This window comes from Eucyclogobius newberryi, unplaced genomic scaffold (genome assembly GCF_026437365.1).
Source record: "Eucyclogobius newberryi isolate DKJ021-1_F unplaced genomic scaffold, fEucNew1.0.hap1 SCAF_5, whole genome shotgun sequence".
NCBI classification, from domain to species: Eukaryota; Metazoa; Chordata; class Actinopteri; order Gobiiformes; family Gobiidae; genus Eucyclogobius; species Eucyclogobius newberryi.
Window position 1 is genome coordinate 27,541,615 of NW_027316167.1, and position 24,752 is coordinate 27,566,366.

Here is a 24,752-nt window from a genome sequence, read left to right on the forward strand (position 1 = left end):
ATTCATAAATGCGTCCAACTCTGTCAGAATAATTAAAGAAGCTTCAGTTAAATTATGTGACAGGGTTGACGTGTTCCGCCCCCTTCACGTGAGAGGAAACTGGCCCCAGGGGACTGGCTTCAGACCCGACACCAATATTACACATTCATGCTTCATAGCCACTATTACTACCAAGTTTGGACCGTCAAAATGGGAAGATTAGCTCCACACAAACAAAGATTATTGTTACTCTGTGTCATTGCTACAGTATTTGGGGAACGACCTCGGATGAGTTTCACAGACAGAGGTAAGTTCACCACAGAAGATTCTTGTGAAGTCTTTTTGTGTGAAACCGTCATCATTTTGTGCAGATACTACAATGGTACGCCGGAGGTTACCTCAAACCCCCGTGAGGGTCCTGACTGAGGGAGAGGATGCTGTGACAGCTGTTGGACCAACACACATAAGCCGAATACACTTCAGATGTTTACAAGAGGTGTGGAGTGTTGCATACTCTTTGTGTTGGGATTTAAGCTTAATTGTGAGTTTAATTTACTTTTTTTTTGTCAAAAGCTGTCTAATTGTGTGGAGCATCCTGTGGAGCTGCCAGTGGAGTGGGGTGAATGTGCAGAACAGACCAGAGTATGCAGCTTTTAACTAAATGATTTATTTCTTGTTTGTATCATGCCAGAAACATTTATACATGTCTGTTTTTCAGGCTTGTATTTACAACATAACTATCATCCATAAAAGAACGGAAGCCAACCAAATATTTGCATGTGGGATTAATGGGAGAGATATTGCCTGCTGCAACATGGTACGAAAGTTAATCAAATTCAATTACAGCTCACATGTTCATTTAATTGTCTGAGTTTGACATTGGCCTAATCACTGGGGTGTTTTCCACGCAGGATATTTCAGAACATTCAGTCAAATGCACTCCGTCTGAAACAGTAAACAACATAAACAAACGTATGAGAGACTTCATCATCAAAGAAGGTGAAGCTTCAATTTTTGTTGGTAAGTGTTTTGTTACACGCTGCATCTTAATGTTATCCTTAAGTGTTGCACTGTCTTATCTGCTCTTCTCTCTGATCTTCTCAGCTCGACAGTTTAGAAGGACACTGTCTTTCATTCATGTTCCTCTTATGTCAAAAGTCAAAGTTTCTAGAGCTTAGTGTAACTTTAGACACACTTGAATGTAGAAGTTGTAATTTTGCATTTGCTGTCCAGAAAGTCCAGACGGTGCTGGCCTGTACATCACATACTCAGGCCCTCAAGGCTCCGTTGGCATTCATAAGTTTGGGAAACACATCGTTAGGCCAGCATACAGCGACAAAGGTAACAATATTGCATGGCGGTCTCATGACATTTCACAGTCACACTAAACATGCATTTTTTCCTTTTAGAGCAGCACTATATTAAATTAATAGTTAGCAAACAGGGGAACATAAATGATGTTCCTCAAGACAAAATCTACGGCTTCTACAACGAGAAGAACCAGGACGCTGGCATGGACAGTGACATGTGGAAGGTGTTTGTGACACAGATTTGCTTGGTAGGTGTGTACTAAACATAACTTTACACATGTATTCATTTGATTCTAATAAAAAATAATCTTCTGCTATCCTCCAGAATGACACTGGTGGTCCCAAGATGTACCTGCAGTTTACCTGGACGTCTCAGTTCAATGCGCGCCTTTTCTGTGGCGACAAGAGGCAAAAACAGCACTTCTCAGAGCTGCTGGACGTGGTTACAGTCGAAGCTGAGCAATGGCAGGACACAAGGGTCTATGGACTGTTCAAAAACAAATGGTAATCTTCTAATTGTACTATTTCATGGACTAGGAGTGTCGCAGTTTGAGTAAAGGGGGCTCTGGGAAAAAATATAGTTTAAATATATACATTTTTTCAGACCCGAGACCACAATTTCTATATTGTTATTTTTAAATTATTATTATTATTAGCCTTTTTTTAAATTATTATGTTTATTTTATTATTATTATGTTATTTTTTTCTATTTCCCATTAAGTGATAATAATAGCCATGTGCTTCTTCTGAGAGTGCACACTTCTCTATGAGTTTTAACAGAGGATGAGCAATAGACTGGGTGGGTGGGGAAAGGTTTCTGAGCATTAAACAGAGAAACATTGACTCACTAAAAAGCATAATCAATGATGAGGATTGCAGAGGGGAAAAGTACAGTTTGCATGAACGCAGCAAACCACAGACCATTCAACCCACATGACACTTCAGTCAGTAAAACATGTCAGCAGGATCCTGTTTCGGAGCTGCTTACAGTATATACTGCCATTTATCTCTGCAGTTTTAACAACATTGTCTTGTTGATGGTCATTTCTAACTCTTTTCCTGCACAGGGGAATGCGTGCGGTGTGCGTCTACACAATACAAGACATTGACCGTGTATTTAAAACTTCCCCTTTCAAAGACTCAGACCCAGACAGCCAATTGGACAGACCCAGAATGGTACAAGCAAATCAGGAAGTTAAGGAAATGTCGCAAGTTGTTAAAAATGTACTCTCGATTTCCCCAGTGTGTCGCTGACAGCACCAAACTCCACATCGAAACTCTGAAGCAAATAGAGGCCGATTCTGAAATGGAGGAGTGCATCGAGCCAGTGAATGGTTCCGGGCCACTTCTTATCAGTCACCACCATTATACTCACATCACTGCTCACAACTTCACGGACAACCACACAGTCCTGTTCATTGCCCTGAGTGAGTAGTGCGTCAGCTGAAAAGGCAACAAAATAGCATCCATTGTTCTTCGGAAATTTTTCAGGAAGAGAAATATCTATGTGTGGGATACAACATTTCTACTAAACACCAAACACTTTGACAAAGGTTTCAGACAGATGGTTCAACACTTTATTTCCTGAGCTGAAAACCGGTTCATTCTGTTCAGTATAGACAATCTCAACAATTATATTGTCTTCTCATATTCCAAACCAATATTAGATCATCCACCCATGAAAACAAAGGTGCACTGTGTAATGTTTTTGGTGGTGTCTACCTGTGTGTCTTTGTGGCGATAGAAAGGTTTAATGCCATACTGTGGAGCATTTCAGGCAAAGCAATTACAGCGTATCCCAAACAATCAGAGGACGGACCCCCCACCAGAAAAGTAACGAAGTGCATCTTTAAATTCTGTTTTCTGAAGGAGTTTAGTTCTTTAGATGACAGGACAGTGCAGCGTCAAATGGGGGTGAAATGGCAGGAAACATATTTAGCTATGTTTAACAGGGGCAAGTCAGGAGTCAGCAGGAGTAAGTATTACAAAGGCACTATTAAGATATATTATGTGTCACCTCAGTAACATAAATCGTGTGAGAAAGGGTGTGGGTGGATGTGTACTGCACGTATACAGTTTTTTAAAATGAGCTTTCTTCCTTGTGAACAGATAATGGCACGGTGCACAAGGTCATGCACAAGCAGACTGGTGGAGGTGAGATTTCCTTTGTCGTAGCTGAATACAGACCCTTCAACCACAGGGCTCACGTAGATAGCCTGGACCTCCATCCTTCCACGGTGAGAAATCGCATCACAAATCCAAGCACTCTCACCCCGGTACTTACTTTATTTGTCGTGTGTCGTTGCAGAGGAGGCTCTACGTCTCCTCCGGGACTGAATTGGTCCAGCTGGACGTGGCAAACTGTCAGGGTTATGGAGACTCTTGTGAGGAGTGCGTCCTGGCCAGAGATCCATTCTGTGGCTGGAGCGAAGACCGGTGTGCGAAAGAGTAAGACATCAGTTCATCCGTGTGTGCATCATCTGTGTGTACTCGGGTTTAACAGGGCAGGTTAATGAAATACCACCGATAAATATTGCATCAAATGTTTTAGGCAGGAATCTAAACAACTGAGTCAAGCATGAGCGTCCCCCAAAAGTGCTGCTCCCATTCTAAAGTCGTTATTATTGATCGACGGGCAAAGGTTTACGTCACTGATTTGTTTTCAGAATGCAAGATCAGTCACGGTGAAATGTCATTGAATACGTCGGCCGAGGCACATAATGATATACAATAGCGTTCAGATGGTCATTTCTACTCCATGTTCACATTAAGCATATGTTTTGTGGTAGATTTGCAATGATTACAACATCTAGGATAAACTAGTTCACTCGAAAAACTGTGACACTAGAACCTTGTGTCATTTGTGTTGGGCATAAATAATACTAACCTTTGATTGTCTGTTTCATCCTGCCTTTCACAGCATTTTTACAAGCTCAGCACAGTGTATAATTCTACTCTGTCAGCTGTTTAGAGCTAAACAAAGAAAAAAAAACAACATTTGGCATGGCATTCCACCCAGTTCGTTTAAACAAGGCTCTGACTTACAAAACTATTTCCAGAAAAGAGACACTATGAGATGTAGAAAATGTTCTTAATGTGGGCCTACAGCCATACATTTGAGCAACTCCTTTTGATGGGGAAATGTTTCTGTTTTTTTGCCAATGCTGTGAGAAAACCCAAGTCAAAAAGCCACAGATGATGAAAAAAAAAAAGTCTTTGGTAAGATCAATCGTGTGACAGCTCATGACAAGAGATCTGCTGATGCAACGTCAAGTTTCAGAAATGTGATCACAACCACACACGCCTTGTATTTCACACTTTTCTATTTCACCTTTACATACAGTAAATGTATTAATCAATTGTGGCTAGTTTAATCTTGTTTCACAGAAGTGTGTTTAAGCAGAGAGGAAGTTTGGGTTCTTGTTTTTAGTAGGCTTCACTGTGTATGTGCCAGAAAGCAGTAGTTGTAGATTTACCTTTGACTTAAATGACATGGGGAAGTGCAACGCAATCCACCCAATCCATCTGAAAATAAGCTGCACAATGTTAAGCTGTTAAGTTTGAAACAATGTCAAATGAACCTTCTGTTTTAACAGTGGGTCACTGCAGGACACTGAACATGGAAACCTTGCCATTTGCCCTACATCAGCTTTGAAAGCCTATCAACATCAAGGTATGGCCAGATAAATAGCCTTTAGAAAGATTTTTTATTTGATGTTCATTTAGTAAAGGAAGCCTTGTCAAAAAATGATCCCTTCCAACGACGACTGTATTCTAGTGCCAGGATTTACAGCCGAGGTGTCGGACGACGCTGTGGAACAGATCCTCATTCCTCTGGGGTCTCGGTACTTCTTCGAGTGCCCGGTGACGTACCTTCACGCCCACTACACCTGGTACCATGACAACAGCCCCGTGCCATGTGGTGGGGCAGAGCGTCGGTGCTTGCTGCTCATCCCCTGTATGGAGCCGGAACAGGCGGGCACGTACACCTGTGTGTCTGAGGAGGAGGGCTACAGCCGGGTACGGGCTCAGTACCGGCTGGACGTGGAAGACGGTGCTGAAAGCTTCTCCCCAGGCTCACTGCTCTGGCTTACAATCATTACAGCGCTTTTAGTCCAGAGCTGAAACGCCATTAAATAGTGTAAGTGCAGTATATACTCAACATCTGTCCTCTTAAGTTGTATTTGAAAGGATATATGTGTCCCAAACCTTCACTGTATTACATTGTCTGTACACTGGCTTTCAGGGTTTCCTATACAGTACACTACCTCATGATTGGCTGATGGCTTGTGGTGGCATGCCGGGTATACTGTGAACATTAATATCTAGAGTTACTAATGTCACATTGCAGTCATGTTGCCTGTCTGGTGAAAATAGACCAGCAAATAGTCATTTTTTATTTCATCTATACTTTTTTTTTTTTTTAATCTATACTTTTATCTATCCTACCACATTTGTGAAACAGGATGTGAATCACCAAGTCGTGAGAACATTTGAGTCAACACAAAGAACACACTGACACAAAGATAAGCTATAAAGTAAAACTTTATCATGACATACAAGTTTAAAGCCCTGAGAACCATATATTTATATTACTAATAAGAACAAAACTGAATGTGTGTGAAAACCATTTTGGAAAAGTGCTCCTTAAATACAATCAGCACAAACCAGTTTTAACAAGCATTCACATGTTTTGCCCTACTTCTGTCTGTTTTAATCCAAGAGAAAAACTATATAATATCAGTATATCATCATTATTATCATGTCATAATAATAACAGTACAAAAATATGCACAAACCCCACAGTGAATTAATATACGGAGCATTGTACAAGCCAAAAACAACATAAAATTGATAAATGAGGTATTCAATAACCACTTGCATATGCACCTGCTTTACACAGATCAGGTTAGTTTTTAGACATTAAAACTGAATCAATTCCATCTGAGACAAAGGTTCTGCGTATTTCACAGCTTCCTGAGTGACGAGACCTTGCTTGCAGTTACTGACGAAAAAACAAAAACGAAAAAAAAAACAACAATATAACAAAACCCAAGTCAGACGCAGTCATTCGGCAAAATAACTGCGACTTCTGTCAGTACTCGTCCCTCAAAGCATCAAATGCAACAGTTGCAACGCAGCCCACTGCCCTGAGGTATTGTGGTATGACGAGGTAGGGGGGGGAGGTGTTCCAAAGACACACAAACAGTACAGCGCCAAGTGCCCTGAGCCAACTGAAGGATTGTTTTAGAAGAAGGAAACACTTCTTAGACTTGTAAAAGCTAATGCTGTCGTCACTGGACTGGCTGTGGCACTAGCTGCAATGTTTTGATTGGTTTCCTAGGTATAATTCCTGATTATAAGTTATTTCTGTCCCATTCACAACTCATTCATATTCACACTCACACGAAGTTAAGTACACATTCAAAAGGCAGTGAAGCTAGACTATCAGCCATCTGCTGTTTGCAGATCAAATTAGAAGCCAGGATATAGAGATCTTAGTAACATGGCTTTAGTGATTAAGCTCAACTGTTACTAAAACCAAGATTTACATGAAACATTGAACAAATAAATAGTATTTCTATGCAACAGAACAAAGATCAACTGGTGTTAATAGTTTGATTGGATTGCCTCGTGTATTGACTCTCCAAAGGATTAAGCTTGAAGAGAAAAAACAACCCAGGCAGTTGAGTGGTGAAATCTACAATGTCCCGATCTCACCCACAACTACTTTAAGGCAGCGACTACTATATTCTCATTTATACAATACAGTCATGTGTCATAAATGGTGCTGAGGTGTACATACATCGATCTGCACTGCAAAATTCTGAACATTCTGATGCTAAATGGTATAAATAATCTAATAAAAGCAACAAGGCCGCCGACTTCAGCTCACACTAGGCCAGATCATTTTTAACAGTTAAATGCCTCACATTCAACACAGATGTAGCCAGCTCAATTTTATAATCTTAATATTAAAAACTTTTGAAGTAATATGCTTTATTAACTAGATTACAATCTAGTTTTCAATTGGGTAAAACTTGAGGAATGAATTTTTTTGTAAAATAAAGTAAAAAATGACACACCAAGTATGTCAACTCAATGAAACTTTGAAAATATAGATATTTTAAATCACCAAATCATCTTTTCTGCCTTGTCGTGACTGCCCTGTTGTGGATGGCTGCAGTCCATGATGAGCCCGTGACTGGTCTGAGTAGACATGATTGTTTGGGCATTGATTTAAAACAACTGGCTAGTCTTTGGTATCTAGCTGTGCAATAAACAGAGGCAAAGATAAAGAGTGACCAGAGCAAATTGGTGGCCTACCACTGATCAAATGATTGTACACATGCATATCAATACATAGTTGTTGTGAAAGGAAGTGTGTTCACAGTCAGATTGGTGAGAAGATTGGCGTTTTCACCCATGTGACCTCGGATCTTACAAAACAAAATCCTATACTTCTAGATTTGTCAGTGAGGAATTAAAAAGATTGTTTCCCCTTCCCTGATACAAATCCAGGTTCATCACTCGGACATTTTCAAATTTAGACAAAACTGGTGAAAAAGGGAGCAGGCATAAAAACAAGTCATACAATGAATGTGGAAAGGGAGAACAAGCGCTCCTCCACCTTTAGTTTGGTATACAAAATGTCTCCAAAACCAGCAGCAGTCGCTTGTATGTTCACGATCGATCAGGAGAGACCTCCTTCACAAGCTGGGCGTCAAGTCTCAGTGAGGTATGTAGTGCGGCTCTCCTTTTCAGAGAGTCTGATGAGGTATTCTTGGATTGTGTGCGTTCTTCAGGTATGACCCCTTTTTAACATAAAGACGCCTCGTCATTATCTCACTGCTTCCTGAGAAAGCTGCCCTTTGTGACAGGCCAGTAGATGTTCTAGGAATATACAGGTTAAATATGCAGCTGAGTGACATCCAGTCTCTGGACAGAGAAGAGAGCAAAACATAGCGGCAACTAACCCCAAAGTGATTGAAGTCATTGGCCATTTAACTACATTACAGACAGCTATATGGACCTGCAAGAGAATACAACTTTTGTGGCTCTACATATAAAATTACATGCACAGCTAACAAGAATTACATATTTGGAAGCTGTGTGCAATGCATTTTACGTTTCCTGATCAGAGCGGAGGTATGAATGTTGGGGGTATGTAATCTGCCAGTCACACAGCATCTGATCATTTCTCAGTTAAGCTAAAGGCAACAGCATGTTAAAAAAACTAAACCAGTTCAAAAGTTACTGTAAGTAGGTTCTACTGGACCCAACTTCCCCTGATTGCATCTAGGTCAAAAAGAATAGAAAAATAAAGTTGATTGGGGTTAAATATACTACAGCTCCAGAGGTAAAGACACCACTGCAGGTTACTTGATTTGAGGTATGTAAAAAGAGAGAACAAAATCATTCTAAAACACAAAATCAAAAAGATGATACAATGGCAACAAACAAACAGACAGTCCTAATAAAAGTTTTCAAGTTCAGTTGTGAAACCTGTCAAGAGGATTTTGGCTGAGTTGATTGTGTCTAGCTTGTATGTTTACTTCTGTGTGTGGTACGTGCTGCGTGTAACATGTGACGTGTGCATCAGTGTGTGTAGTAGAATATTGTGTGTGTGTGTGTGTGTGTGTGTGTGTGTTTGTATGTTGTGTGGATGAGTGCATAGGTGTGCTGTGTTTGGGCACATGTCATAATATTCTCAGGCTTTGTGATCAAGGTTAAACAGCCAAGACTTTGACAGGATTGATGAGGTAATTGTTGTGCAACAGTTAGTTTTCTTTACGATCACTCGTGGTACTGAATATTCATGCTGGACCTCGAGGTGGAAGAGAGGCCGTTCCAATCAGGGAGATCCCCCAGAAAGCTCAGCCGAGCCGGGACCCTTGGATGAAGAAGAGGACGAAGGGCTGAGGGTGTGACCAGCTGGAACAGAGAAGCCAAAGCTTGTACCAGCGGCAGCAGGAGAGCCAGAGGCTGCAGCAGCAGAGACCACAGGGGCCACGCCAGTCTTCTGGGCAAACAGAGTTCCTGGTGGACAGAGACACAACAGAGTTTAATCATACAAGCATTCAAATCGGCAACACTTTATATTGTATATACATATTTTAACAAACCTGAGTAAGTCGTGCCATTAACCTCCACTGACACAGTGATGCTGGCATTCCCGTTGGTGGAGATACTCAGAGACATGTCCTGCGGCTTCTCTTCTAAGGAAACAATGAGAAGTTTAACTACACAATTTATTACAGCAGTAGTTAGTAATTGTTTAGCACAGCAATGTATCGCAGATTTATGTTGTTTGAAAGGATCATTATAATTTTTTTTGTATTGATGCGTGTACTGCCACAAAGTCTATCAGGGTATATCATGTCAGTATGTCGAGTACAGCCCTATTTGCATCACAGGCGCCATTGCGATTCTAGTTCCTTTCTTAAACCTGTAGCAGGCTACACACTTTTCCTTTAGGTTTTTAACAAGGAGAACGCTCCAAGTTGTACTGACCTCTGGTGGTAATAGGAGGAGCAGCAAGCCGCAAGTTCATGGGCATTTGTGAAGCCATAGCCAGAAGATTGTGCTGGAAAGCTTGTTGCATGAGGCGCTGCTGCTCCTCTGCCATGCGAGCCATCTTTCTCTCTGGTCCCTCCACTCCACCGCTGGTCTCCAGCTTCTCCCTCAGCTGCTCAAGAGTGGCTGCTCGTGCCAAGCCAGCAACTTGGTGCTGCCCCAGGGCCAGAGCCATGGAGGGTCTGGCAGCCATGATGGAAGAGGTCAGATCTTCTGACAAAAGTGAAACAAAAAGTGTTCACTGTATAACAATGACATCTAAAACAAAGTTCAGAATGTGACCAAACAAGTAAAATGTTCTGTCTTGAATCATTAAAAAAACTACACAGCGTAATAAAAACAAATTAAAAAGGCGTCTATCAGCATAAAAAGGAAAAAAGCATATGTTTGAGTGCCTAATTGATTAGAAATGGTCTTTCGCGTGCTACTGTGTTTAGTTTGTGGCTTCTCTTCAGGTGCATGTACTTCAACTCTGCAATAGGGGGCAGTACAACACTACAAAAAGTCTGAACTTCAGTTTCAGTCAGTCTTGCTGTGCTCACCAGTCTACAGGTCAAAGTTGAAGTTAAAAATAAATAGGAGTTATGAAAATATTTTACATTTGGAAGAACACCTACCTTTTTTCAGGGAGGGCCCCGGTGAAGGCTGCAAGCCATTAAGGGCTGCCCCGGCTCCCAGAGAGAGGTGCATCTTGGGAGGCGAGAGGATATGGGGAGCAGTGCTGGGTGAAGGAGAGAAGCGGAAGAGGCTGTTGCTGTAGCTGGGACGACGGCCTTCGCGCCGGTTACTGTCGATGGCTGCCTGAAGCTCACCTGGAGAGCTCAGGCCTTTCCTCTCACATTCATAAGGGTAGAGGTATTTCATGTACCTGGAAAACAAACCGCAATTATAAGCCCTGGAACACATGCACAATGTAACATGTCCTAAAACTGTTTATTCAAGGCAATAATATCTTTGTGGTGAAAGTTGTAAACATTTGAGTGGATGTACATTCTTCCTCATTTCTGGGTAAATAGTGATAAGCAGAGAGTAACGCCAATAATTGTACTAAATGACAAAGCCTAAATGTTTAAAACTATACTTAACTTTTTTTTAACAGGACGTGTCACAACAAAGAGGACTAATAAAGCCTCTTCATAAAAAAACAAGTATTTTGTGAATCAGAAACAGCAGTAGTTAAGTGCACCTGGTATGTAAATGGGGTGAAACATGTTTTGCATGCGTGGGGTCTCTTGGTCTGCAAGTCTGAAGAGTCACAGCAGAGGAATGTTTCCTCATACTTCCGAAACAGAAACTATTAAGTATGCTGACTGCATAATGGTGGAACAACAACGTCGCCGGATCGATACAAAGTTAAGAGCGGTATCCATTAGAATGATGCTCAGGGACATTAAAAATACATAAAGGTTCATTAGGGAATCCCGCTGGCAGACGGATGGAGGTGTTACATCTGCTAACCCTTTCTTTCATGAGCCTGATACTTTTAGCTGGGCCTTGGACTAAGCCCCGTCATTCAGACCCACCTTAGTCATGGTGAACTCTGACCCAAATCACGTCAATAAATCCATACAGATCAATAGCCCTATGTGTGATGTAATGGGCACAGAGATTGAATGTGAAAAGGGAAGGCGACGACCAGGCCAGGAAACAAACTTGTTTAGATAAACACAGTATTGACTTTAACGCTGAGAACCATGCACCACATAAATCCTCATACAGTCGACTTTATGGGAAATGCACACGGCCATGAAGAGGCTCTTTGTTTCTGGCATTCCCACTTGTAATGCCTGTTATTTAAATTAAAGTTTGCCTAAGATTAGCGCTCAACTGACACGCAACTCAAGTGAATTTGGCTGAATGCTTTGTGTACAAGGCGTCGCCACTCACTGTGTGCGCAGGGTGAAGGCTGCACTGGTGATGGAGGTAGGCAGGTTGAGTCCTTTTGTGATTTCTCGCCAGATCTTCTTGTTGATGACTTCCACAAGCCCCCCCTTCTCCGTCACCAGTTTATAGAGCATGTAGAGATCCAGGACCTGCTTGGCCATGATGGGGATACGATTGACCGGGGTCCCTGCCGAGGAGAGCACACACAGACGCACAAATCATTAGCAGGCATCACATACTGAATAGCTTGCACATGCATAATTAAAGCCAACATGGACTAGTACTGCTCTGGTGATAATGGAAACCATAACCCAAATTTTGTCAGGTATGCACACTGCGGAGACACAGTGGCACCGAACAGGAAGTACATAACAGGCTGTAACTGTGTGCGCAAACATAAATGACACTAGCCATAAAGGCAGTCGCAAACAATGATTGTAGCAGTTGAATGGTCAGCAATTATTCATGCAATTAGTCGACTAGTCAAACTATTTTTTCCTCTTGCACATTGAAATTTTTGAAAATATACTTTCAACCAAAATGTTTTGTTGATTGGAAAGCTTCTATAGGGAATAGTAACAAATAATGCCACGGTCTTTTCTTTTTGTATGTGTTTGAGAGTCTGTATAATCCACATGACAATTCTAATAATTTATAGTCAACAAGTCACCATTAATTGATTCATCGTTGCAGCCTGATTATCCACTACAATGCTGTTAAATGCTCATACAATTTCCGTGGCTGTGAAGTTGAGACTGATGTGGAAACGACATGGCGAGCCCAAAGGTGCGCTGCCCGTTCAATTTGTCTTCAAACATTTAAACCTGGTTAAGAAATCTGGCGTGACCTGGAAAAGGGGATTCACGACGACACAAAGCCAAGCAGCTCTAGACTTTTGATACAGCTGCATTAATCTTGTCAACAGCTTATCTGCACTGAAGCATGCCGAAAGCGTGCGGGTCGGGCGGGGGGTGACGAGGAAGGAGGGAGGAGAATCAAAAAGTGCAATGTGCAACAGTGTGAGCGTGGCGCAGGAGGTATAGAGACTGGGGATTGTGACGAGCTGCTAATCCACGGGCAGCGGTGGGTGGAGAGGGAGGGGGGCTCCGGGATAGGCCAGTATAATGAAGCTCATTTAGAGGATTGCACTAAGTAAATCCACACCCCTCTTGTGTTAGTACGATCGGGCCCAGAGCAGGGGACTCGCGCAGATTTGCCCTCACTGTTAATGCTGGCCAATCCCTCCGTTACACCACAGGCTGCGCTTAACCTGGAACTGGACTCATTAATGACTTTGAATATAGCAGTGTGATTAGCAGATTAGCCCTGATTCATTTTCTTAAGTTAGCAACAGTTCTTTAATCCCAGCGTATAGGGGCCTGCTGGAACACATGGACATGCATATGAGCGGGATCAGGGACGTGTTGCTATAGTCCTGGGGGATTAAAAGGCTACAAACAGGCAGCGATATTATTTTACTATTTCATTATAAATTAAAGTAACAAACTAGCAAACAAATGACATTATATATAGCCAGTGATTTTCCATAAACGGTTGGAACAATGTTTAGCTAATATTTTAATTCATTCTGGATACATTTTGGTAACTTAATGTTATAACTAAACCTCATTTACAGTAACTATTTTCCTAGAAGAGATGCAACAATAGTTTCATCACGATTCGATGTATGTCTCCATAAATGATTTATGATAAGGTTTAACAATTAAACCCTTAATCGTGACTAGTCAACTAGAAGAACAGAATTAAAAAAAACCTTCTATAACAAAAAGCAGAGGCATTATTGTATCAAAATGTCAAAAAAATAATGAACCATTTCTGAATTTCATAAAAAAAATATGCTTGAGTTGTAAATATTCTCCATCTAGAAACCTTTGGAAACCATATATATATTTATATATATATATATTTTTTTTAAAGTTATTTAGTAGTCGACTAAAAATACTCATTAGTTGGAGCCCTAATCATTATGTCAATATGAATTTGATAAGTTTTAGGACAAATAAGGAAAAATATAATATGATTAATAATAACTGTGTAATGAACTGTTAGAATGTTTAAAAGTTCAAGTTTAAAGCATTATTATTACAAGTGGCAATATTAATAATAAGAAAATAAATCACATAAAATAGCTTTTGAAGTGGTATACACCAAGGACACAACATACTCATACCTTTGGAAACCTGTGGTAATGATTTGTATACAATTCCAGGCTGACAGAAAGTAACATCATCATTAACTTTAGCTCATCTAAAGAAAACATTGAGCGTTTTTTTTTTCACACCTTTTGTCTTCAGCCATGTTGGCGTACACGCGGGCACCTAGAACCGTGTCCGTTATTTAATGCAGCATGAGACATCAATCCTGCATCAAACATTTAGTATAACTGCAGGGGTCAGAGATCAGCCAGGGGTTATTGATGTGTGAATTAAACTGCAGGTCAGCAGGAAGCCATGTTTTCATACTGGCCTGACCATGAACAATGAAGGTACAACAAATGAAACACAACAGCACTGACCCCAGAGTGACAGGCCAGCAGTTAGTTAGACCTTAATTCATACCAAACACGTTCATATCATCCTGCTTTTGCAACCCACCGGTTCAACCTGTTTTAATCTGATGCATCAACACACAGCAAACACCTATAGCTCTGAAACCAAATAGCTATCTATACCTTAAGCACTCGAGAGGCTTTGAAACTTAAAACGGCATTAATTAGTGAACACGTGACTACTGCTTCACATTCCTACACCTTCTGACCACATGTGAAAGCCAGAGGAAAGCACCTTTGATAATGCCGTAATTGTCCAAAAATCACATTAGAAACATTTGGGGAGTTAGCCGGAGAGTCGTCTAATTTGGGAGAATCAACACGGGACCTTTGGCGTCCCACATCTGCACAGTTTCCCACCCCAACAGGCTTTATTAGATGGGTCGAAAACATCCCTATTGAACAAAGTAGCACCCTTCCCTGATCGTTCTGTCACAGCGCAGCACCAGGCCGCAGAATAAACAATGCTTTACATACACTAGCAAGCACAAGGAATTTATTGTGTATGCCATCTTCTCTTAGTACGGCTGTGATTTGTCCATTGGGCTGCATAGAGCCAATCTGTAATTGGCTGCAGGCTTCACCTCCCATCATCCTTTGCCCCGGACTGATTTTCCCCCAGAGACATGGCCATCAGGATCGTAGTGATTAATGGCACCAGGGGTCAGAGGTGGCTTTGGTGGGAAGTGGCACGGCTGAGGGCCCCAGAACCACTCCCTTAAGTCTTTCCTCAGACTTCCACTGTGAACACAAGAGCCACACGGCCGGGCTTCAGGTGGCTAGACTCGAGCTGATAAGAGAGGCTGATAGCATGGCAGACAGAAAAGCGAGAACAAAATTAAGTTTGCTTCTTTTAATTCATGTCCAACAGCCGTAACATGATGTAGATGTAAAACCTGTTCAACTGTTGTTTTTCCAACTAAAAAGGCTGCGTCATCCGATTTTTAATTAACATTTGTCCCCTGCAATTACATACCCTTCAATTCCAATGTGCGTAAAAAGGGAACAAGGTCATTTTATGTGACCCCTGACCTATTTTTAGCAGGAAACAGCTGTTCACATTAAAGGCCTTCTATAATAAATCAATTGATGCCCCTGACATAGTTGTAAATTAAATATCAGATGTTGTATGAGGGGCATTTCTTAAATTATTAAGTGATACAGCGACAGCTTTGCAGTGGACAAAACCGGAAATTAATTTTTTAACCAGATGCAAGCAGTGTGAGGTTTCACTGCCAGAAAAATAAATGAAGAGAATAGGTTTTGTTTAGAAGGAGAAACAAATTAGACCAACAGAAAGATCAAACCTCCTGAACGGGCATGCAAAAATCTTTAGTCAAATGTTATTTATTTTAAAGCAAGAGAGGTGGGCTTTTGAGTCAAGGGCGTAGGGAAACAGAAAAGAGCATAAAGAAGGGAGGGGGGCGGGGGGACAAAGGGCCAGGGGGAGGTGTAGTAGCCAGCTGGAGAAAGACTGGATTACTGCTGTAAGAAAGGTGTCAGCCAACACAAACAGTCAGTGGCCTCATGACAGTGTCTGAGTCACTTCAGGGGCCCTCACCTTCAGCACTTCCACTACAACTGTATCGCACACTTACAGTAAAGTAAGACAAATAACAAGCAATTACAGCATTTTATTTATTTATTCATTAATATGTCACAAATTTTCTAAAGATTGGAGCGTTTTCCTTCGGACAGAGAAACCCTGATGGGGCTGACGAGTGTCTGCAAGCCACATGCGGCTGTAAGTTTACTTTATGTCAAGCGCGCCCCAGCCTGTTCAGTTTATGTTCCTACTCAGGGCCAGGCATATTGTCAGGACCCTTGCTCTACACTGCGACATGTTTGTTTTATTTTTAATGCATGGCAAAGGACATAAATGGTCAAAAAGCCCTCGGTGCATGGAATTTTCTATCTTTAGTCCAGGCAGAGCCACCACTCGCATAACGGACCAATTCATATCAAGTGTTAAGATATGTCCTGCCTCATACGGAAAGTTAAATGTAACATTACACTATAGATACTATTCTATTCTGAGCCTCTAAAGTCACAGCAAGTAGTGAGATGATGGACAGGCACAGTCTATATGATGCAGGTAAAGTTCTGCAATCCCTCAGTCAGTCCCCATTAATTGCATGTTATTGACATTGCATGACCCGTGTCCCCAAAACACATAATTAAGGGACAAAATGTTTCTTTTTTCCCCTTTGCAGTTCTTATATTCCATTTATTATTATAAACGTTACTACTAATCATTGTAAGATTGAATGCGTTTGTGTATTTTGTGTAGTTTTGCAGACCCCTGTGTGCCATTTCCTCACAAAGTTTATTGAAGCAGAAGAATGCAGTTTCGATTCTTCCTGTTTCCTTGACGATCCCCTCCGTCTTAATAAAACAGGAGAATTACAAACGGGGGGAGAGCAAACACCGAAGTGATGAATAAGTCGCTCGAAACCTTTAGTATTTACACAGGAAAGACAGTGAGAGTGGGTCAGGAGTAAGAATTATTACAGCAATAGGCAGCCAGCGTAAAGAAGGAGCCGTGCGTAGTGGGCAGTGTTTGTTGCTCGAGCCTCTAGTGTAAAACATTAGGAAAAACTGGCAGGGCTCCAAAACAGAAGCTATAAATCTCTCTGGGTGGTGTTCACACTCTTGGAAGGCCAGCCTCTGCAAATAATGACACAACTTGAATGACTTGATTTGTCAGTTGCGTAATATTAACCTCAATGCCATTTGGGATTAACGGTTAGAGGAAGAAGAAAAAGGGGGGGGAACGATCTCGATATGCATCTCGAAACTGGGCGAATAGCAGAACATACGTGACGTGAAAGGATACAGAGAAACAAAAAGAGGGAGAAATTTGACACCTCGTGCGTGGGTCATGCTGATGGGTCACCTGGTGAAATAGACGGGGGAGGGGATTGAAAAGGTTGGATGGCGAGAAAAGTGAGATGGCCTCTCCAACTGTAACCCAAGTCCCATCCCTCCACACAGAGCTACCGGATCAACTGTCTGGACCCCAATCAACACCGGCAGATTTGGAACCAATAGAGATAGATTGATGGAGGCTATACAAGGGGGCGGGGTCTGTCTTGTGCTACGTGGCCCTTATGTTTGAACGAATGAAATCGGAGAGAGACGCTCAAAACACTTCAGCTAATTACCCAATACTATAACCGTAACAGCATTTCGGGCTGTGCAGTGCAGTAGAGAGAACTAAACAGCATTTTTTGTTTCATCAATGTGTCAACTCTTAAACTCTTGGAAGCCAGAAGTGGATTTCTGAATCTGTACATATGACCTATGCTCTAAATTTACAACCGACTGGAAAATCAAGTATGTAATGGAACACTATGGGCCTTGTAAACAGCCATTTCTGATCACAGTAAAAAAATGTCAAGAATGTATATGTGACAGAAACGCCACAATGGCGTGGTGCGTGCACAATAGAGGGAGGTATATAAGATGCATGATTAGGCTTAGTAGTAACAGGTTTTCCCAGCGTATTGAAAGAAGAAAATGTACAAATAAAACATGTCAGGGAGAGGAATTCATCTCGTGTCATTTTAGCATTGACATGGAAGATTCCATTTTCTCAGCGCAATATAAACCACAACTAACCTCTTTCAATCAATAGAAACGAGGATTGACAGATAAAGCCATCAGCTGACGAGTCCCATTTGTGGCCCAGTAACAGTGATCAATAAAGAAGACATCAGCTGATATAAGCAGAGAAAAGAATAATGTTTAAACAGAGAAAGCGAATGGGGGTTGTCCAATAAGCCCAACTCCCATCAATGCTAATTACTTTGTGCTTCTAAATTACACATGTGTTACTAGGAGATGTCGCTAAAATGGAATGTCGAGTTGGAAATGAGGTCAACAGCTATTTCTGTACAGTGGGTAAATCAAGTATGTGGCCAATTCAAATATTGAATTCAAATGTTTTCTGTATAAAGTGCATAATTCTAGTACAACTAATTGAACATAAGCAGACAAAGTGCATCCAGGTGCTCTGCGGAGTTGTGTAGCAGCACTGTTTGAAATAGTTCTACCAATCAAGCTGGTTGTTTTATTAGGCCTCTTTGCACGCAGGTCTCTCGCTGTGTGGCTTATGCAACTGTTGTGGGGATGCACTGGAAGTGAGCTCAGGGCTATTGTATTGGTGTACGGCTCCTCTGGGGGCTGTAATGCATTTCATACCATCTATCACAGGGGTGTGGAGGCCAGGAAACATTGCTTCAAGAGCACACACAGGACACAGATGGAGAAGTAAGGCACCAAAACTCTGGGGGACACCACCACTTAAGAGGAGTTTATGTGCAGACAAATATATTGTTGGTAGACATTTCAGAGAACCGTTTAGATGTGCAATGCATGTTGTAATGAGATGGAAATGAGATTACTACCTTTGCGTATGCATCAAGCTGAAGGTGAAACAAGATTGTTATTTTTACTTTAACCATTGACCTCGCTGAGAAGCATGAATCTGCTTGAAGCCAATGCCTGTCCTCCTTACTCAGTTACGTACAAGCATGTGATTAAGAATCTTTCAGCTCGGCAGCTTAGAGGCTCAAATCCCCATACAGTCAGGTCATAATTAAACATGGACAACACAGGGGCTGTACTCGGTAGTGCAACAATCTGGCTGAGGGCCACAGGAAGTAACAAGAAGGTGGCAAGGGGGTGGGAGGGACCAGAGCTAAGTTTAGTTAAAGCAGAAAATAATAGGCTGGAGATTTTAATCTGATGGGCGACTCACAAACACACAGAAACAACACAGCAGGAAGAGTGCCATTTCCTTTTGTTTTCAAAGACGACTTGGGCAAAGCCACCATAGACGTGGACATTTTTAAACTATAATTTACCAGTCAAAGGGTGGAGTTCACCACAGCCCAAGATAATTTCAGGTCTCAGATAAATCATTATTGCAACCACTAAATCTTTGATCACATATGCAGGGGAGGATGCCCAATAAGCATAGTTTTGGCTCTTCTTCAGGGGAATGATTAGTAACCACTGCTTAGTGGTTGAATTCACATATCATTTAGGCTCCCACCCTTTCCTGAGACGTAGACCCAGCACTCCTAGTGCCTTATGGTATGTTGTGTTGACCATTTTACGGTCTGGGTTATGGGGCCAGTCAGCTCTGCTCCTCACAAAATGCCTTCACCAGCAGAGGCCTTGTTTGTCTTTACAAGCTGGCTGAGGCCTTCGTACCTCCCCTGTGTAACCCTGGCACCCCGCCTGCCCTCATCTCCTACAGTGGTTTTCCATGTCTGAGCTCCTGATGCTTCCACTTTTTTCGCACGTGCATACACGCGGCGCTCTTTCACTTGCTGGCTGTCCCTCAGTACGGGGCTGGTCTATCAAAAAAGTTAGCCTCCACTTTTGGAGATCATTAATCATTCGGTGTAGGACAGGAGGCCCCTTAATCCAGTCCCCTCCTCCACCAAGCCTTACCCAAGCAGGCTACAGCGTGGCCCACAGCCCCTATCCCCCATGGCGTTATCAAGTTTCAGCGGTTGTAACTGTAGCACAATAAACAGAGGGGGAAGGCAAATGAGTGGAGCAAGAGGAAGAGGATGGAGACAGGCAGATACAAAGACTTGAGACGACAGAATGCAATTTCCTGATGACATTTCATTGGGGCATTCATTTTATGACAAACCGACTCGGGCTTGAAAACAGATGAACTAAGAAATTCTGAAAATATCCAATAATTGTTTTTGTTGCAAACCAATGCTTCTGCCAATTTCCAGAAGTTGTGCATTATAACTGCTAAAGAAAATGAGGCCATATCAAAGAACCAGAGAATGTTCCTATTGTAGTGTGGTGTTTGTACAGAGGGCCCGCCTGTTAGGATGGCTAGTGTTAGACCGACTGGGGGAGTGATATAATGCATGCATGGATCCCCCAGAGTCCATTCACGCTGTAATTGGTGTGGACAGAGCTTTTGGTGTCAGCGTTACAGCCAGAAGACTTCCCCTCTTGTCCTGCTTAGATCAAGTGCTTTTCACATCACAAAATCTCACAAAACGTATTCATTGTGACCTTTATATTACATCTTACCAGAAATTCAATTGTTACATAAAACTGCACATTAATTGCATCGTGTTAGTTTCAAAATACATAACATATAGCCACATAAAGTAAGAATTGGCAGTGCAATCCACCATTTTGTCCAACAGATTTGGGTTAATCTACAAACTGTTGAGTATGACAACTGCAGCCATGTGGGACTTTCTCAGGCTCGCAGAGGGGCTAAACGCTTGTCTTTTCCCTCCATTTACCCCTCCCTCTTGACTTGACCGAACAGGAGCCCTTGTCTCTTTGCCTCTGTCCATCACAGGCTGTGGCCATTAATCATCTCGAGTGGACAGCGCTGACAGGCAGTTGGCTGCATCACTCTTTTATTTTCCCTTCTCAGCTATCATGCGCCTGCAGCTCCCGCAGCCGCAGTCACTGGCCCAAAACCCCCCTATGCCAGAGCAGCCTGTGGCCCGGTGTCAAACCAAAACAAACAATCACACATCTGCTTAATCGAAATCTTTGAGGTGGTTAATGGTGTTGGGCCAGTGCCGAAGCAGCTCCCAGTGGGTCAGCTCTGTAATGGATATGAGGATGTGGGCTTTCTATCACATACAGTCTGCAGGCGGCTGTTTGCAACCTTACACATGCATTTCAATAAAACATATGTCTCAATTTAGACTCAGCATTTACAGCTAAACTTTGTGAGTCAGAAGAAATGTGTGTATGGAAATGTAAGCCGAATGGACGCAGCGGCGAGTATAACCTGACCTTACACTCTGGTCTGGTGTGACAGGAGAGTTGTAAGCTATGAAATAAGACACAAGATGCAGAGTGCATCAATGGCCTCCTTTACCACTGGACAGGATTTAGGACAGCTGCTAAAATTCCTCCACCACTCATGCACGCACGCGCACGCACACGCACACGCACACACACACACACACCTGTTTTTAAGTGCAAAGGCAGGAAATGGGAATCCCTCGTAAGTTTTCCTTCCGCTGTTCCTCTCAAGGCCTGGAGGCCCCACAGTGAGGTGGGAAAAGCACTTCACCATTTGTCCTCTTCAGAGCAGAGATTTCACTCAGGCATGTGTCCAATTTTTATTCATTTAATTTCAACAATAAACACATAACAATTAAGATAAAATACAGCTAAACTGCTGACTTAATTGGTTAACTTTGTATTAGTCTCAGTGGGTAGTGTTGTTAGGGAACATTTCAAACACTATTTCAATTCCAATTAAATGGCTCAATAGTCAATACCATTTTTGACACCACAATGAAAAGACCTTTCTAGACTATAGAGTTTGAGATGGAACGTCAAAAAACATCTATTTGCACTGTTTGCTCCTGGTGTGCTAAATGTACATACATTAGTCAAAACGATCCAAAAAGTAAACAACAAACCAGTGGAACAACCTGATAAATGTCTGAGCCACTACCAGTAAATACATTTATCAATCTATAACATAAGAATACTTTTGAATATTTAGCATCTTAAATCTCCATTGGTTTAACTTAGGCTAACTGAAAAGTCTATGATGTGCGATGTCACAATCCTGAGCTCTATTGAAAATTATTTTATTTAATTTTTTTTCCCCAAAGCATTGTTTGGCCCGAAGGCTTTATTAGAGAGGAACAGTGTGAAATTGGGATGAGAGCGAAGGGAGGACAAACACAACTACATGTTATATTCAATTGTGAATGATATTACTTTCTCAAGGATCATGTTGTCTTATCCATGGAATTCAGAATTATGAGAAATTAGGACCATTGTCATAGCGATTAACAATTTAAAACAAATAATATTGGGGAAATCTGGGGGGGAACTGACAAAATGCTGCATATAACAGGAAGGTAAAACCCATACATATAAAACTGTCCAGGATAGTTCAAATGTAATGTTTTTTGTTCAGTATTGATAGTAATGAGTAGAACTTTTGACAAGACAAGTGGGTAGTTTTGATTTAATAATGCACTACTACACACAGCGCTGCAGTTGGCTTACATCTAGTAAATCCTGAACTAGGACTGCAACAATTCCTCAAGTAAATAGAGTAATTTGATTACAAAAAAGCTTTCATTATTATCTTATTGCCAAAACGATTAGTTTATTTAAATGTTTAATTAAAAACATGAGCATCTGAGGTGCGTGGAGCGCATGGAACGACTTGTGGCCCTTTTTGTATTTTGAGATGTTGCTCTGCAGTTATTTTGCAGCATTAGCTCCGTGTGCCGTTCACTTTAGCCTCAGTGTCTTTGCAGACTTTCGGTTTCATACTTTGTGCTCTTTCACACAACAAAACTATGTTTCCCAGTCACACTTGTGAGTTTAAAATCCGCCACTCTCTCCTCTGTTGTGCTTTGAAACAGCCAATATATCCATGGAAACAGCAAGGGCGACCGGAAGTATGAAACAGAAAGTCCGCAATGACGGGGTGAAGACACGGAGGCTAAAGTAAACAGCACACAGAGCTAATGCTGAAAAATGCAGAGTTGCAGCCTAAAACACGAGGGATCACTCAACATTAAGTTTTACAAACAAGTTTTATCAGTCTTATTTTAAGTTATGTGACAGAAAAGCAAATTAATTCATAGCTACTATAACTGCCTACAAACGTAGTCCTTTATATATATTCTTTATATAGAAGCAGAACAGTTTGGACTGTACTCATGTCAAATTAATAAAATGTGTCATTTTAAGCAGAAACTCCTTATTTTTTATTTGTTTATTACTATGAACTTTTAACGTTTATCTGAAAAAAAAAAAAAAAAAAAGAATATGCTTTTAAATGGTTAACGGACTGTTAAATTTTTTTACAGATTAATCGAAGACAAGAATCAATAGATTACTCGATTACTAAAATAATTGTTAGCTGCAGCCCTATCCCGAACAACCACATACTGTATCAGCACTCCACGAAAAACTCTTAAAAGCCGCTTTTAACCTGCCTTCAAACGAATGCCACAAACAAATTACATTAAATTATAAAGGCATTGCATTGTAAGTGCTCTTTCATTAGGAAGTGTAATAATCTGGAACTTAAAAAAGAAGGCGGGATAAATGCACTGTAATCAGGCCGCCATAAATAACAGCTTGGCAGAATTTGCTCTTTATCTCTGATACTCCTGGCACTGGCTGCAAAAAGGAAGGCAGCCAAGCAAATTACTGCGAGACAGCGGAGGTCAGCCAAGTGTCTCTTGTTCTAGAGGAGGGTGAAGATTTTGCACTAGAGTAGCTCAAATGATACCCTTCAAACCAGTGCAGTAGATGTACCTCCATGTCGCCTCTGTTATTTTATTTCACCTTTCAAGTGTAATGCATGTATTTAATGCTCTTTCTCCAATCATGTTTATTACTTCAGCCAGGGCGGTCAGTGTTCTGTCACAAAGTTGTACCGACAATTTATTCTTAGCTACAGGGACTTTTTCCTTTCACATTTGATTCTGTTGTGGATTTGACTGTTGTATCTTGAGGGCATCGAATCTTGTGTGTACCTTTGACAGGCAATTATCTGCCGTCATGTGGCATTTTAGTGAGCTTGATGGATCTCTTTGTGTGACCAGCCTGAGCCCGGGGTCAGCCAGCCTCTTCTGGTGTCTGCCACTGGACAGAGATGCTAACAGGGTCCTGACAGATCGGGCCCCTCCCTCACGCTGACCCTCTTTAATTCATCATCCTCCAAACAAGACCTGTGGAGAGTGGTCTTCTCCTACAGAACATGTGCTTACAAGAATAAATAAATACATAAAATAGCTCAAATGACATGCACATACTCTTCTACATAGCAGTGCTTATCACCAGGCTGGTGAAAACCGTAAGAAGCACACAGCTCTCAAACAGGCGCACAAGCCACAGTCACCCATCAAAGCTTGCCAAAACATGTAGTGTTTAAGTATGCAGTACTGTAAAAACACTGAGACTCACTGTGGGAGGTAAAGCCCGGCCCATCTGACATACATGGATACAGATTTGCCTGATTGACTGCGAAGTGCATTTGTTGGTTTGGCTTGAAAGGTCTTAGCAGTGTCAAGGAAGCATCTTCACTGATGACTGCTGACCAACTAAATTAGGAATCTGCCAGATCCTTTAGTCTGTGATAAACCACAGCAGAATCTAAAAGGCCATAAACTAAACAACTGAAACAGCGAGCAATAAAGCAAGTCAAAGGGAGACTACTCGTACCTCTTTTCTGCATGAATGTGAAAAGGTCATCCAAAAACTCCTTTCTTTTGGGGTCGTTGTCAAGCTCGTACAACTGAAAGTAAAGAGAAGCAAGGTGGTATTGTGTGAGATGATCATTGTGATGATGTGTGTGTTACTATGGGGCTGTTAAGTGATACTTTCACACTTAACAATGTCATTATGAATTCAATGAGAATGTAAAATTGACATTTTGA

General features: G+C 41.6%; 2 protein-coding genes across 3 annotated transcripts in view; one reads left to right on the top strand and one right to left on the bottom strand.

Annotated features, from left to right (window-relative positions):
• The first annotated feature begins 177 nt into the window (after positions 1 to 177).
• LOC140381619 (semaphorin-7A-like) lies at positions 178 to 5,542 on the top strand. The gene is made up of 14 exons (XM_072465685.1): positions 178 to 286; positions 351 to 475; positions 553 to 621; positions 698 to 796; positions 891 to 999; positions 1,213 to 1,320; positions 1,389 to 1,537; positions 1,615 to 1,793; positions 2,357 to 2,465; positions 2,533 to 2,716; positions 3,399 to 3,526; positions 3,598 to 3,737; positions 4,886 to 4,962; positions 5,068 to 5,542. The coding sequence occupies exons 1-14, from the start codon at positions 190 to 192 to the stop codon at positions 5,412 to 5,414; spliced, it is 1,920 nt and encodes a 639-aa protein (XP_072321786.1). The 5' UTR covers positions 178 to 189; the 3' UTR covers positions 5,415 to 5,542.
• Positions 5,543 to 5,816: 274 nt separating this feature from the next.
• The window catches only part of LOC140380690 (AT-rich interactive domain-containing protein 3B-like), a 43,366-nt gene continuing 24,430 nt past the window's right edge, over positions 5,817 to 24,752 (bottom strand). Inside the window, exons 4-9 of one of the 2 annotated variants that reach the window (XM_072464603.1) lie at positions 24,538 to 24,610; positions 11,754 to 11,937; positions 10,484 to 10,734; positions 9,804 to 10,076; positions 9,416 to 9,508; positions 5,817 to 9,329 (exon numbers count right to left, since the gene is read on the bottom strand). In XM_072464603.1, coding sequence (XP_072320704.1) covers positions 9,145 to 9,329; positions 9,416 to 9,508; positions 9,804 to 10,076; positions 10,484 to 10,734; positions 11,754 to 11,937; positions 24,538 to 24,610 — 1,059 coding nt within the window. In that variant the 3' untranslated portion in view covers positions 5,817 to 9,144. Of the gene's footprint in view, positions 9,330 to 9,415; positions 9,509 to 9,803; positions 10,080 to 10,483; positions 10,735 to 11,753; positions 11,938 to 24,537; positions 24,611 to 24,752 lie in introns of both variants that reach the window. The other variant, XM_072464602.1, reaches the window with a different exon arrangement.